General features: G+C 39.7%; 1 protein-coding gene across 3 annotated transcripts in view; it reads left to right on the forward strand.

Annotated features, from left to right (window-relative positions):
- Positions 1–13,741, forward strand: part of ranbp10 (RAN binding protein 10) — a 69,782-nt gene extending 56,041 nt beyond the window's left edge. For 2 of the 3 annotated variants that reach the window (XM_087292694.1, XM_087292695.1), the window contains exons 14-15: positions 160–301; positions 11,161–13,741. In XM_087292694.1, the coding sequence (XP_087148820.1) occupies positions 160–290 (131 nt within the window). In that variant the 3' untranslated portion in view covers positions 291–301; positions 11,161–13,741. 3 annotated transcript variants of the gene reach the window in all.
- Positions 13,742–15,641: the final 1,900 nt, after the last annotated feature.

Raw genomic sequence — 15,641 nt, forward strand, 5'->3', positions numbered from 1 at the left:
CTGTGAACATGATCGCTTTAATAGGCTTCACAATTTAAATGTGGCCGCAGATAAATGAGCCTGTAAGGGCCTGGTAATGTGGCCACAGGTTGTTACGGTCATTCATACATATTTAATAGTTGTAATGAATTCATAAGTGTGATGTGTTCCCTCATTCAGAATCTCAGAATCTGCCTAAACAGCCGCCTCTTATGCTGGCTCTGGGTCAGGCCACTGAGTGCGTGCAGCTGATGGCCAGGGTTCGCTCTGGGTCTTGCTCCTTCGCCAGAGTCGACAACTTTTTGCACTAGCACCAGTACAGGTGAGAACACTAGAGGTGATTAGAGAAATTAATTCTATTGTTGTTATTTTCAATATTATCATTACTTGGCTGCAGGTATTATTCTGTTTTAATCCAATTCATACTATTTGTATTATGATATAATATAAAAAAACATTATGAAAGAAAATACATCATCAAAAGTGTTTTATAAAATATTATTATATTATATTATATTATATTATATTATATTATTTTTTATTTTATTTATTTATTTATTTATTTTATTTTATTATATGCAACCCTTTACAGTAAGGGTTAAATAAGTCAACAAACAAATTAGAAGAACTTGCAAGAAACAAAATGTTTTTCTCACAATTAAATTTTTCCAATGCTCATTTCTTGTAATTTGTATTATGATATAATATAAAAAAACATTATGAAAGAAAATACATCATCAAAAGTGTTTTATAAAATATTATTATATTATATTATATTATATTATATTATATTATATTATATGATATTATTTTTTATTTTATTTATTTATTTATTTATTTATTTTATTTTATTATATGCAACCCTTTACAGTAAGGGTTAAATAAGTCAACAAACAAATTAGAAGAACTTGCAAGAAACAAAATGTTTTTCTCACAATTAAATTTTTCCAATGCTCATTTCTTGTAATTTGTTCTTTAAATTCTTAGCTTACATCTACAAATCTGCATCTACCTCAAAATGATTTCAAGTTCTTACTTTACATCTTAGAATTCAGATTTTTTTTTAAATCTGATTTTTTTCAAATTATTACAAATAAAATATCTCCAAAATATATCCTAGTTAATCTAAGTGAATGTTTACTTCATCATTTACGAGTGCATTATTAAAACCAAGAGGGTAACACTTTATATCTACACACTAAGGATTATTTATTAAGCATTAGCAAATAGTTCATTCATTATCTGATAAGCGTTAACTCTACATTAATAAACGTTATTAAACAGTTTATAATTACAGATACAAATGCTCTATTCTTGACTTTTAAGCACATTTAAAATGTGCTCAATGGTTGTATTTTCATGCTTTGTTAAAGATTATTTTTTATAACTTAAGTATTGCATCATTTACAAACTAGTTATTAAAGAATAGTGGGTGCTATTTTAAGTGTAACGGGGAGACTGACACGGAGGGATCCATTTTGCAGTATTTATTAAGTCACACTTAAACATCAACACCTCGCACGGCTGTGCGAACATACAACATACAACTCAACGATGATTAGCAGATAACAGAGGCAGAGTGATTACCAGGCTTGTGTCAAGGGCAGGCAGCGTAATTCAGAGTCCGTGTTACAGGCTTTAGTCAGGGGCAGGCAGCGAGAATCAGAGTCCGTGTAAGCAGGCTTTGGTCAAGGGCAGGCAGAAGACAGAGCAGAGTCGAGAAACGGGCTGAAGTGGTAAACGGGAGATCAGGCAGGATAGAACGCTCAGAAATGCTGGCCGGGGCTAAACAAGACTTCGCAATGAAGTGTGTGTGTGAGCTGCTTATATATGGTACGTGGGTCATTAGTGAGATGGAGAACAGGTGTGCTGGGATCAGAGTGAGATGGATGACGTAATGGTTAGAAGTCCGGAGATGGTGACCTCTGCTGGTCAGCGAGGGGAATGACTGGGACCGAGTCGGTGACAGAGCCCCCCCCCCAACGAACGGCTCCTGAAGTGAGGCAATTCTCGACGCCGGGGTCTTCCACGGGGGCGAGGGGCCGGCATCTCCGGATGTTGTGAGTGGAACTCTTCCAGTAGTGTGGTGTCGAGGATGTCCTTGCAGTTAATCCACGATCTCTCCTCCGGGCCGTACCCCTCCCAATCAACGAGATATTGGAGTTGTCCACCCCGGCGTCTGGATCTCAGGATCTCGTGGATCTGGTAGGCCTCCTCACCATCGATCATGAGGGGCGGGGGACCCTGTTCACCAGCTGCCACCTCCCTATCCGTCTCGGCTGGACCAGCAGCAGGCTTGAGCAGAGAGACATGGAAAGTGGGGGAAATACGAAAATGATTAGGGAGTGTCAGTCTGAACGAAACAGGAGATATTTGTCTTTCAATCTGGAAAGGACCCACGTACCTGGGACTGAGCTTCTTGCAGGGCAGCTTGAGGCGTAGGTCGCGGGTGGAAAGCCATACCCATTGTCCTGGGGAATACATGGGACCAGGACGTCGGTGTCGATCGGCTTGTTCCTTGAAACGCCGTACGGCGTGAGAGAGGTGAGTGTGAGCTGCGTTCCAGACCTCTTCGCAGGTTTTAAACCAGGTATCCACCGCAGGGAGTTCAGAGGTCTCGCCGGACCAGGGAAAGAGAGGAGGTTGGAAGCCCAGCACGCATTGAAATGGGGTTAATCCAGTAGATGCTTTTCTGAGGGAGTTCTGAGTATATTCTGCCCACATCAGAAATTTGGCCCATTCATTCTGGTTCGAATGGCAGTACGTGCGGAGAAATCTGCCGATTTCCTGGTTCAAGCGCTCTGTCTGCCCGTTGGATTGGGGATGATAGCCGGATGTTAGGCTAACATTAATTTGGAGATTTTTAAAGAATGCTGACCAGAGTCGGGATGTAAACTGGGGACCTCGATCCGACACGATGTCTTCGGGGAGACCGTAGTACCGGAACACACACTCGCAGAGTAATTCGGCCGTCTCCATGGCTGTAGGCAGTTTAGAGATGGGGATAAGGTGGCAGGATTTTGAGAATCGATCCACTACTGTGAGGATGGTGGTTTTGCCATGAGATATGGGTAAATCGGTAATGAAGTCTATTGCGATGTGTGACCAGGGACGATGTGGCACCTCCAGGGGTTGGAGTAATCCAGCTGGACGGTGACGGGAGTGTTTGGACATCTGACAGGGTGAGCATTTATTGATGAAGTTAATGACATCTTGGTGTATGGATGACCACCAATAGCGGGATTGAATCAGTTGTACGGTGGCTGTGCTGCCTGGGTGACCGGAACTGGGGTGGTCATGTACCTCGGAGATGAGCCTTTCTCGCAGTGATGGGGGAACGAAGATTTTATTCTCTGGACAGGGCTGTGGAGATGGATTGGTTTCGGCGGCTTGAAGGATCTCCTGTTCTATATCCCACTGGATAGGAGCGACAATAAGAGGATCTTTGATTATGGGTTCATCATGGTATTCAGAGGTCTCATCGTCTGAGAGGCGGGACAGAGCATCTGCTTTGATGTTTTTTGAGCCAGGGATATAGGTGACTTGGAAGTCAAATCGGGTGAAAAACAGCGCCCATCTTGCCTGTCTAGGGTTCAGACGTTTACAGGAACGGATATATTCTAGGTTTTTATGATCGGTGATGACGATGAAAGGATGTTTTGCGCCCTCAAGCCAGTGTCTCCATTCTTCTAGCGCGGCTTTCATGGCGAGGAGTTCTCGGTTTCCCACATTGTAGTTCCGTTCAGCGGAGTTGAGCTTGCGAGAATAGAAGGCACAGGGATGGAGCTTCTTAGTAACTAGGGATCTTTGGGACAGGATGGCTCCAATTCCAGTGTTGGACGCGTCAATTTCGACTACAAAGGGTTGCTCGGGATCAGGATGACGCAGAATGGGTGCACTGGAGAAGCGAATTTTTAGCTGAGTAAATGCTCGGACAGCGTCTGGGTTCCATTTAAGGCGAGCATTGTTGGCTTTTACCATGGCGGTCAGTGGAGCAGCGACTGAAATGAAGTTTCTTATGAAGCGCCTGTAGAAGTTAGCAAAGCCCAGAAATCGTTGTAGTTGTCTGATGGTCTCGGGTTGTGGCCATTGTGTCACGGAGTCGACCTTTTGCTGGTCCATGGCCACGCCTTCTGGACTGATGATGTAACCAAGGAATGAGATGCAGGTCTGGTGGAATTCGCACTTGGAGCTCTTTGCATACAGCTGGTTTTGAATGAGGCGTTTGAGCACTGCCCGGACGTGCTGGATATGCTCAGATAGCGAATTGGAGTAGACCAGGATGTCGTCAATATACACTATGACCCACTTGTTGAGCATGTCTCTAAATACCTCATTTACAAATGCCTGGAACACGGAAGGACTGTTTGCTAGGCCGAAGGGCTTAACGAGGTATTCGTAGTGGCCGTCGATTGTAGAGAACCCGGTTTTCCACTCGTCTCCCTGTCGTATGCGGATGAGGTTATATGCACTACGGAGGTCCAACTTAGTGAAATACTGGGCGGATCGGAGTTGCTCAAGGGCGGCTGGAACCAATGGCAGTGGGTAGCGGTATTTAACTGTGATCTCATTTAAGCCTCGGTAATCAATGCATGGGCGCAAGCTGCCATCCTTCTTCTTGACGAAGAAAAACCCTGCTGAAGTGGGTGAAGTAGATGGTCGAATAAAGCCCTTCTCTAGCTCCTCAGAAATGTAACTCTTCATAGCTTCAGTTTCAGGTTGTGAGAGAGGGAAAATGCGACCACGAGGGGGCGTGGTGCCGGGTAGCAGCTCGATGGCACAGTCATTTTCACGATGTGGAGGGAGCTTGGTAGCCTTCTGTTTATTAAATGCCTCAATTAAATCATGATAAGCATCAGGAACATGACGGAGTTCGGAGTCTTCGATCTTGTTAATTGTGTTGATCTGGACAGGGGAAACAGAATGCAGACATTGGGTAAAGCATTGATTGCTCCATTTTGTGATCTCACCAGTTCTCCAAGAGACTTGAGGGTCATGCTGTTGTAGCCATGGTAACCCAAGAATTACAGAGTGTTTAGGGGAGTTGATGGCAAGAAGGGAGATTTCCTCTTCATGGAGAGAGCCTGTTTGAAGTAAGATTGGCAGGGTCTGGAATTTTATACGTCCTTCTCCCAAAGGGCGCCCGTCTACAGCAGTGATGGCTATGGAGGAATCACAGGAGGTTAAAGGAATGGAGTGAGTGGTGGCAAACGTGTAATCAATAAAGTTACCAGCGGCTCCTGAATCGATCATGGCCATAGTCTCAATCTCATCTCCATTGCTTCTCAAAGTGACAGGCAGATTCACAACATTATTAGTGGTAGTGAACATAGTGGTTGCACTCACCGAGAGGGTTTTAGGGAGAGGCTTGTTGGGACATAAAACCTTCGTATGACCTGGAAGTCCGCAGTAAATGCACAGGTGATTTCTTCTCCGTCGTTCTCGCTCTTCTGGGTTCAGGCGGGTTCTACCCAATTGCATGGGTTCAGCGGAGGTTTCAGGGGATACAGGACTGGAAGCAATTGAGCATAGCGGATTGCGAGTGCGGAGGAGAGTGTCTAACCTTATGGAAAGTTCGATTAGTTGATCCAGTGTTTTTCCCTCGTCACGACATGCCATCTCTCGCTGCAATTCTGGTCTTAGAGCCTTTCTGTAGAGCGTGGCAAGCGGATCATCAGCCCAGCCAGTTTGCGCTGCCAAAGTGCGGAACTGCAGGGCGAACTCAGCTGCGGAGCGATCTCCCTGTTGGATGCACAATAGCTCCTCGCCAGCGTTACGACCACCCTCCGGATGATCGAACACTAGGGATGTAACGGTATTGTAAATACCGTCATACCGCAATATTAAATTTTTTCGATATTACCGAAGTCGCATGACTCGGTAAAACTATAGGTCTTCTGAGAAAATTTGCTCAGGCGAATGAAGCAAACGGGAGGTAGCTGAAACTTCATTTCCCATCAGCCCCGGCGTGGCCATAATCCTTTGCGGTCTGTTGTCGCTACAGATCCAGTAATGCGGAAATGGAGTGTGCTGCTAGTAGCGGAGATGAAAAAAAGATGGAAATGATCGAACCTAAAGCGGGTGTTGTCGCCGCGCGCGTTCTGATCAGCTGTGTTGTGGCGCGCGTATTGAAAAAGCGCCGAGGGGGGGTTGAGCGCGCATACTCAAGAGAGGTGTTATCGCGCGCCTACTGAAGGGCTGGACTGGACGGAGGTTGTGTCGCGTCGCGGGGGCACTTTTGATCGTTTTGGAAGGGCATTTTCTATCCAAGACTAAAAAGGGCATGTGCAGTGCACAGGTTGAGCCCTATGTGTGCACGTGCCTGCAAGTTGGGGAATACGACTAATAACAGTCATGGGGACTGCAGAAACACAGCACACTGTTCATATTGATGCAGACATTGACTTGTACCGCAAAGAGATCTCTATCTCACTCATGGTTTGTCTTCTCAAGTGGGGGAAAGACAATGCACAACGTTATCCCACTGCTGTCAACATGGACCAAGTCATATCTCTCTTGTCCCAGAAACCTCAGTCCCAAATGAGAGGGGTTTTTTCTGTTGCAGGGGACATTGTAAATACCCAGAGATACCAGCTTTTACCAGATTATAATTATATGATAATTTTCCTTAAAACCCATCTCTATCTAAGTGAGTGATTAAATGTTGAATGTGATGAGTTTTCAACAATACTAAATTGAAACTTTATTTTTTTACATGGTTTAATAATTTTTTGTTATTAAAATTGAAGTTCCTGTTTCAAAGCTTACAGATAGATGACTAATTTGTATGTCATTGACACTTTTGGCACTTTTTTGGAGTATTTTCAAAAGTTTTTTTTTTTCCTGTAAATGATTCAATAAATACCGTACCGTGACATTCATACCGAGGTATTACCGTACCGTGAAATTCTGATACCGTTACATCCCTATCGAACACAGTGCAGAAACGTTTGAGAAAGTCATTAAACGAGGGAAATATCGGGGTACTGTCTGGCCAAATTGCAGTAGCCCAGTCTAGCGCCTTCCCAGTGAGCAGGGAGCACACAAAAGCAATTTTCCCATTCTCGTCCTTAAACAGATGGGGCTGTTGGGCGATAAACAGTTTACATTGCAGTAGGAAGCCTTTACATTTTGCTGGGTTACCTGAGAACTTGTCAGGAAAAGCCAATCGAACTCCGGAAGTCATCGGGGGTTGTGCAACAACAAGTGGACTTGGAGAGTAGTTGGCGGTGGGTTGCGCAGTGGCAGCAGCTTGCAGGTTTTGTAGGGATTTCACCAGTTCGTCTGTTAACTGAGTTAGATGTGTTAGTTGTTGTTGGTGTGTTGACAATACCTGAGCTTGTGTTGTGACTTCGTGAGACAAAACCTGGATGGCTGCGGGATCCGTGTTGGGCGAAGTCTTCTGTAACGGGGAGACTGACACGGAGGGATCCATTTTGCAGTATTTATTAAGTCACACTTAAACATCAACACCTCGCACGGCTGTGCGAACATACAACATACAACTCAACGATGATTAGCAGATAACAGAGGCAGAGTGATTACCAGGCTTGTGTCAAGGGCAGGCAGCGTAATTCAGAGTCCGTGTTACAGGCTTTAGTCAGGGGCAGGCAGCGAGAATCAGAGTCCGTGTAAGCAGGCTTTGGTCAAGGGCAGGCAGAAGACAGAGCAGAGTCGAGAAACGGGCTGAAGTGGTAAACGGGAGATCAGGCAGGATAGAACGCTCAGAAATGCTGGCCGGGGCTAAACAAGACTTCGCAATGAAGTGTGTGTGTGAGCTGCTTATATATGGTACGTGGGTCATTAGTGAGATGGAGAACAGGTGTGCTGGGATCAGAGTGAGATGGATGACGTAATGGGTAGAAGTCCGGAGATGGTGACCTCTGCTGGTCAGCGAGGGGAATGACTGGGACCGAGTCGGTGACATTAAGATTATTCAGAATGTGTGAGTAAATGATTTATAAACTATTCAAATTAACATTTATATATTGATACTCAGGCATATACTAATAGTTAATTTGTAAGTATGCTTCATTAACTTTTTTCCAGTTCTGTGTCTTAATTTAAATTGAGGGCAATTTATGCTTTATAAATGCCTTATAAATGACACTTAAAAGCTCAGTTATATTCTAAACAGGAAAAACAAAGAAAATAAACAACTTTATTCATTTCTATTCATTTGAAGACACACAACTGAAACGGCATCAAATGAAAAATAAAGCTTTGCAATCTTAACTAAAATAAAAATACTGTACTGTTTCATAATCTTTCATAATATATTGTTAAATTATTATATTGTTTTATACAACTTTTTTTAGTTGTATTTCTAATTGTTATTTGACACTCCCGTCATTCGGCAGTGTTTAAAGTTTAAAGTAATTTTATTTTTTAAATAAGATTGCATTCTGAGCCTTTAATTGTCATTTATTTGGGGAAAAAAAGCATAGATAGGCCTTACTTTAGATTAAGTCACTAAACTGCATGAAGTTGAGTTAATAAAGCATTTATTAACATACATGGTAACCATAGTAATTACTATATGCCTTAATAATTAAAAAATATAAACGTTTATTAATCGTTGTTCGTGAAAAAGTTAATAAAATATAATAATTTTTTTAAATGTGTATTAATGATTTACTAACTCATTCTGGATGATTCTAAAAGCCACCAACTACTCTTAAAAACAAATGGTTTGTAAATAATGCAGTACTAAATTTTGTAATTAACAAGTTTTTTAATGTTTTAAACATTTAAATATGCTTATAAGGCAAGAATAGAGCATTTATATCTGTTAATACTTAACATAATGAATTAACTACTTGCTAATGCTTAATTGATGATTCATAGTGTGTAGGTATTATAAAGTGTTACAAAATATTGTAACAAATGGGATCCTTTACTTAAGTGTTACCTATTCTATAAAACATTCATGTTATCAAGTTAACTTTTTTTGTCACTTTGATATTTAGTTAAAACTATTCTCACTGAAAAAAACAAACCTTTCATTAATATAAGTAAATTGAAAACAATTTCATGATTTTCATTTTGAAGGTTTTTCCTACAGAACACATTGGCCACATCTATTAGCTTTCTTTTCTTCAATACTTCTTGCAACCTCCATCCTCCAAAATAAAAACTTTAAGTCTTCTCCTATAATTTCTGAGAACATTGGAGAAAACCTGGAAAGAGATCTGAGGCCGTTCTTGCATACAAAGTCTTTCCAGATCCCTCAACTCTCTGCTCCATATTGGTGGGCTTTCCTCTTCAGTTCACTCACACATTTTCCGTGGAGTTCATATCAGGGGACTAGGACGGCTATAGCTGAACTTACTTTTGTCCAAACCATTTTCATGTTTGTTTTGGATTAGTGCCTCTGCTAGCATCTTTACTCAGGATCAGATCTTCAGTCAGTACAGCCTTACATTTTCAGTACATTATTATTTTTATTATCTGTTGGTTTTAGAAGCAATCCATGACACCATGTGTCTAAACAATTTGTCCATGCCCTCTGGCAGAAAAATGTCTCTACAATGGTATTTTTAACCAAGTGCATTATTACTGTTTGCACCAAGTTCACCTTGTTTTTTGATGAGAGCAGAGGATTTTTCTTTTTTAAGGCTTTCTGACATCAAGACTCAACTATGTCAGCACTTTTACAACTGTGATACTGTGACCAAGGAAAGTCAGACATCTATTGACTCTGTATGCTCTGCCGGATGTAAAGAGACCAGTTTTATGAGTTTTGGACAAAAGATTGAGAAGTTATGAGCAGAAAAAAAAGACTTAGTTTTTTAAATCTCTGAACCACTAGGGGACAGTGCACCAAAACAGTGCAGGTAATCTCAGACAGTGGTTGTCATAACCCACACCACGTTTGTGTGAATGCCAATAATTCTGACCATGGTTGTATATGGGTTAAAGATGCGAAGAGTCATCAAAACAACAAAAGTTTATTTTTCATTTTTTTTTATATTGCGTCCTGTATAGTTGACAGAAAAATAATGACTATAAGGGTGCATGTCTATGGAAGTGTTTTTGCACAGCTAAAAATGCCAGTGCTTTTCTAAAAATGCTCAGCTGAGAGCGCTTCTTCAGCTGTCGGAGCTTTTAAAAACACAGATCGCTGAGGGCTTCAAGTAAAACGCAAGCTCAGCAAGTTGCCACACTGCTGCCATTTAAAAATGCTGCACTTCCATTGACAATAGCAGGAAAAAGAGCCCTGGTACTTTTCATTTTTACTATGATATTCATAAAACACCAACACAAATGTCATTCAGTGCAACTAATATTTAGATTCCAAAGCGTCTTGTTGGGCATTTAAAACCTAAATATCATCCTTTATTTTCTGACATTTATTTTCACAGATTATTGTTTACGACATTGTTGCAGGTATTTACAACAGTAATCTAAACACTTGCATACAGTAGGCTTTTGATGTATTTAACATGACAGTAAATTCAATACCGAAATAGGATGCACCATCCTTTATATATAAATATATATATATATATATATATATATATATATATATATATATATATATATATATATATATATATATATATGTTTGTTTATTTGTAAGTTCGCCAATTTCATGAGTGCATTTTTCAAAATTTACATGTTTTGATTAGCTTGTAATCAGTTGTCTTCTCTTGATATTAAAGCTTAGAGAGGTTATGTATTTAAACCATTGTACATTAACAACAATTTTCTTTGAATATATTCACATTTTCATATATATATATATATATATATATATATATATATATATTATTTTTATTTATTTATTTTTTTTTTTCCTTTTTTAAATATTTCCCAAATTATGTTTAACAGAGCAAGGACCAGTATGTCTGATATATATATATATATATTTGTTTTTTTCTGGAAAAAGTCTTATTTGTTTTAATTTGGCTTAATTAAAGTTTTTTTTTTTTTTATTAAAACTATATACGTTTTATTTTTTACATTTTTAACCATTTTATGGTCATTAAATTATTAGCCTCTTTAAGCTATATATTTAGTCTACAGAACAAACCATCCTATACAACAACCTGCTTAATTACCCTAACCTGCCTAGTTAACCTAATTAATCTAGTCAAGTCTTTAAATTTCAGATTAACATCACATATCCCTTATTTTTCTGTCCATATTAAAAATAACCCATTTCTGTTTTTCCTTCAGGCAACGTTCAGGACAGCTAAGAGGACTTTCCAGCTGATTGCCATGACGAGAACACGCGTTTGAATTGGTGTGCCGCTTGCCAGAAGCAGCCGAGCAGAACGAATAGAAAACACGAGAAGAGAGGCTTCTTTTTAATTTAGTATTATCAAATACAAATTGTGTGACACTATTTAAAGATAATTAATTATTCTGTTTTATCTAGTCATTTTTATTTCAGTTTATATTTTGTCCGTTTGTTGTGCTCATCTTGAAACAAATCAACTTCCCAACCTATTTTTTTTTTCATGGGTGAATTGACTGCATAGTATTTCGAGATTACCATATCAACTATACGCATAATGGTAAGTTCCTACTGAAAAATTCGAGCAAAGCACTTAGTCAGAGCTCAGGTATTTAGACAAGTCGTCGGAGCGGGAAATTAGCGGAAACAGGTGTCGCTTCACCAAACCATACTGTGGATTTTAAAGCAGGTCCTTTTCTACGTATAAACAAATGAGTTTTTCGGTCAACCTTAGCTGCCCCTTTTGGAGTTTGATGGATGTTGCGCATATGTGAGTTTGTTGTGACCTAACGATGTTAATTGTGCGAGAGAAGGTGAGAAATTGCATGGCTCTTAGCGTCTCGCCTTTTTAAGCTACTTTAGTATCTCAGGCACCAGCACGAATTTCATTAAACACAATCACACTGATGACGCAGACTTGCCTTCGGGTCCAATGTATATCAATTCTATTTTCAACCTTCACCCTAAACAGATTTATTTTATCATCTTTGTGAGTAGAGTGACAGCCATCATGTTTTTTTTAAGTTAGGCAAACTCAATTTAAATCGGTTTTCAGACTTTTGTGGCTCTACCAAATAAAAACACAACATTTTTGACAGAAAATTGAAGGTCAGCAGTTTGATTACTGAGAAGAGCTTGGAGATGAACTAACTAGTACGTTTCACACCCATGTGAATAGTGTCACTGTGTTGATAGTTCTCCTGTTAGATGAATAACTCCAAACTGACACTGTTTCAACTTTTGTTATTGGTCGTTTCATTGGCTGTTAAGTACTGTTTGTTAGAGTTTTGTTACCATTGGATGCACTGTACTTCACTTAATGCACACTTAGATGCATTACTGTATCTGTCTACCTCTCCTGTTCAGAAATGGAGGGACAGAGTATGAACTTGCAGCACGCAAGACAATTGACTGACCCAGCGTTCCTACAAATGAACAGAAAACTTGCAAACAAATGATGTATTTATTTAGCAACTACTAGAACTTGATCTGCAATCATCTTTGTTGCTCCATAACTTCACCTCAACCTCATTATTATTAGTGCAATTGTTTTTTTGTTTAGTTTTTTTCCCCTCCCAAATGTCCATTTCTTGTCATTTTTGTGAGTGTGATGTTATCAGGCTCAGGCACTTAACTTTTAATTTCCTATTATCATTCATGAAGGAAGATTTATCAAGCGATTCCCACGTCAACCCAGCATTTCACTAAGCCAGCAGGCCGCCGTGGTGTTGAATGTAGCTTAGCCGATTTGATTTCCCAACTTGTTTTAGCTGCTGGCCATCATGAGATTGTTACATTCCCATATTTACACCTGCTTTTTGTTCAGCTATACCTCATTTACTCTTAGGACACAGTGCTGTCTAGCTTGTTGTATCATGTCAGGCGTATTAACTGAAGGTATGTGTAGAGCGGGAACCATTTTGGTTGACCTGCTGATCGTTTAAGTCGGAAGTCTGGAAAGTTGCACATGCTCCTTGAGAACTTAGAAAAAAGAAGTGGCCTTTCCAAATTTCGAGTTACTTAATGAATAGAGATGCTAACTATTTGGAGCCCCGTCATTTGTTTTTTAGCAGTGTTAATGTGTCTGATTCTGCGGGGCAAGTTTTACACACCCTGATCCACCATTTTATTCTACTAAATGGGTCGATTTGGTTGTTTAATGGTGGTATATTGTTGCATGGGGACATCTTGTGTAACATTTTACTTATGTTTGAGTTACAAAATGGCAGTTTATAGAGAAGCGCTCGTATTTCTACTGAACTGTATACGTTGTAGATCTTTTATCGCGAGGCGGCTTTTTAATGCCAGATATGTTTTGGAACTCATCATAATCTAACCACATAAAATGAATATTGTCATTTTAAAAGAATTCATCATAGGACTCCATTTTGGCTTGAGTAGGGACTTACGTACAAATAGGGGAGGGAAGGAAGTCGCCAAAATCATTGTCAAGAACTTATTAGTCATGTGATGATGTTCCTGCTTTAAAAAACAAAACAAATCGACAACAACGGAGCAGGACGGATGGAATGTGGAGTACAGCAAGCTGTGCACAATTTACTTCTATTATGAGTTTAATTTTATTTGAGTTTTCTTTTAGCAATTGTGAAATGAGTTACCCTCTACTTAGCATGAACCTTTAAAAACCTTTAAAACAACATAAAAAAGAAAAACGATTTAAAAAAAATACATAAAAATAAAAAAGAGACATACCTATGTACTGGAAACATGATAAAGAAATATTGTACTCATTTAATTTTGACAGAATTATTTTTATTAAAATACACATCCATGAGCAAATGGCGTCTTGTGTGTTTTTTTTTGTGTGTGTGTGTGTGTGTGTTGAAATGAATGATTGTTAGATTAACATAAATTTAGATATACAACAGTCCGAGATCTGATGTTGAAAGAAGCAGATTATGTTCAACAAGTTTATTTTATCTGATTAAAAAATATATACTTATTTAGTTTTTCTTTGCATTAAAGGGCACCTTTGATAAAAATTATCATTTGTAAACTGTTTGGAAAGAACTGTTCGTAGGTATAGTGTCACTGTCATGTTGGAGTGATATAAAGACAATAAATCTTTTATATATATATATATATATATATATATATATATATATATATATATAGCCTGGCGTTAAAATAGAATCCAAATCAACGCAACATAACGTAATCATCCACCATCCACCGAATCAACTGACAGCCGTGTATTAACATTTCTCCGTAGTAATGCGTATAATCATATCAACAAGACAGGATGTGCACAAAGCAACTGGGGCTTAAAGATCTGTTCAGCTTTCTGATCATCAATCATCATCAAATGTGATCAAGAATGAGTTTCAAACATTTTTATAACAGTGCATGTTTGTAATGAATTACAGCGATTTACTTCAGCTTTACTTTTCAGCTTTAAAGAAGACACTTTAATCCTGGTTTACTTTAAATCAGGTTTATTTTGTAGATTAACATAACAGATATCCATACAGCAGGGAATATTAACGTGTATCCTGTCACATTTGCCGTGCAAAAAAACAGTGCAAAGTTAAACGCGTGCACTGTGTGTTTTGTAACGACATTGTGTGTGACTCATCGTTGCAGAAAGGCTTGAATTAACTCCACAACAAATACATCAGATAATCATTTGGACAGTTCTTACTCTAGTTTTTCTCACAATCATTACGTGAGATCAGCTTCCTTCATGTCTGTCACTGCACTGTTTATCTGATGCAGCCGAGTTGAAGACTAAGGGTGCTTTCACAGCTGCCTTATTTAGTTCGATTGAATCGCACTAGAGTTCGTTTCCCCTTTTGGTGCGGTTCGTTTGGGCAGGTGAGAATGCAGCAATCGTACTCGAGTGCGCACCAAAAGCGGACCTAGTAAGCAGGTCTCGGTACGCTTTCAAACGAACCCTGGAGCGGTTTGTTTGTGGTGAGAATATGATCCGTACTAAAACAGGTCCAACCGCAAAAAGTACTGCGCGTTTCGGACTTGTTCAGCTGCCGTAGGCCGATGCGCTGTGCATTATGGGATATGGAGGAAAAATATTTGTTGACAGCGCTTTACCAACAGAGAGAGGGGAAAACATTACCTGATGGATCGTTGGTAATATTTCCGCAAGATGACCATGTCGCAGTTTAGCTAAATTAATTCACGTCTCCTTCTGAAGTGACGAGCGATGCATTAAACATTGTTTTCCAGCCACAGCCGCGCTTCATTTTCATAATGTATAGTTTGTCTAAAGCAGGGATACAATCAGCCAGCGCAGTCGTCCCTCCAGAGTAAAATGTTTTGTTTACCTGCGGGAGTTCACTGGCATTTTCCCGCACCTGTACTCTGACCAATCAATAAGCAGTTAAGCAAATATGTTCAACAACATCTGGCCAATGAGAGATGTGGATTTTCTCAGATGACTACATTTTGGTTCGTTTCAACTGGTTCGGACCAAAGCCAGCAGTGTGGTGTGAAAACGACCCAAAGACGGCAGAAGATGCAACAATGTATCATTTATTACCCTTGGTTCGGACCAAATGAAGCGAACTACAGATGTGAAAGCACCCTAAGGCACACTCTGACAGGCACGTGGGAACGGTGGGCAGGCAGAACTAGCATTGAAGGCACAGGCAACAATTGTGCGCGTAGGCTACATTGTGTTCAAAGATGAAAATTCCTACATCCTAAAGGTATAATAAATAAT

Source organism: Danio rerio, chromosome 18, assembly GCF_052040795.2.
Source record: "Danio rerio strain M-AB ecotype USA chromosome 18, GRCz13ab, whole genome shotgun sequence".
Classification (NCBI taxonomy): Eukaryota; Metazoa; Chordata; class Actinopteri; order Cypriniformes; family Danionidae; genus Danio; species Danio rerio.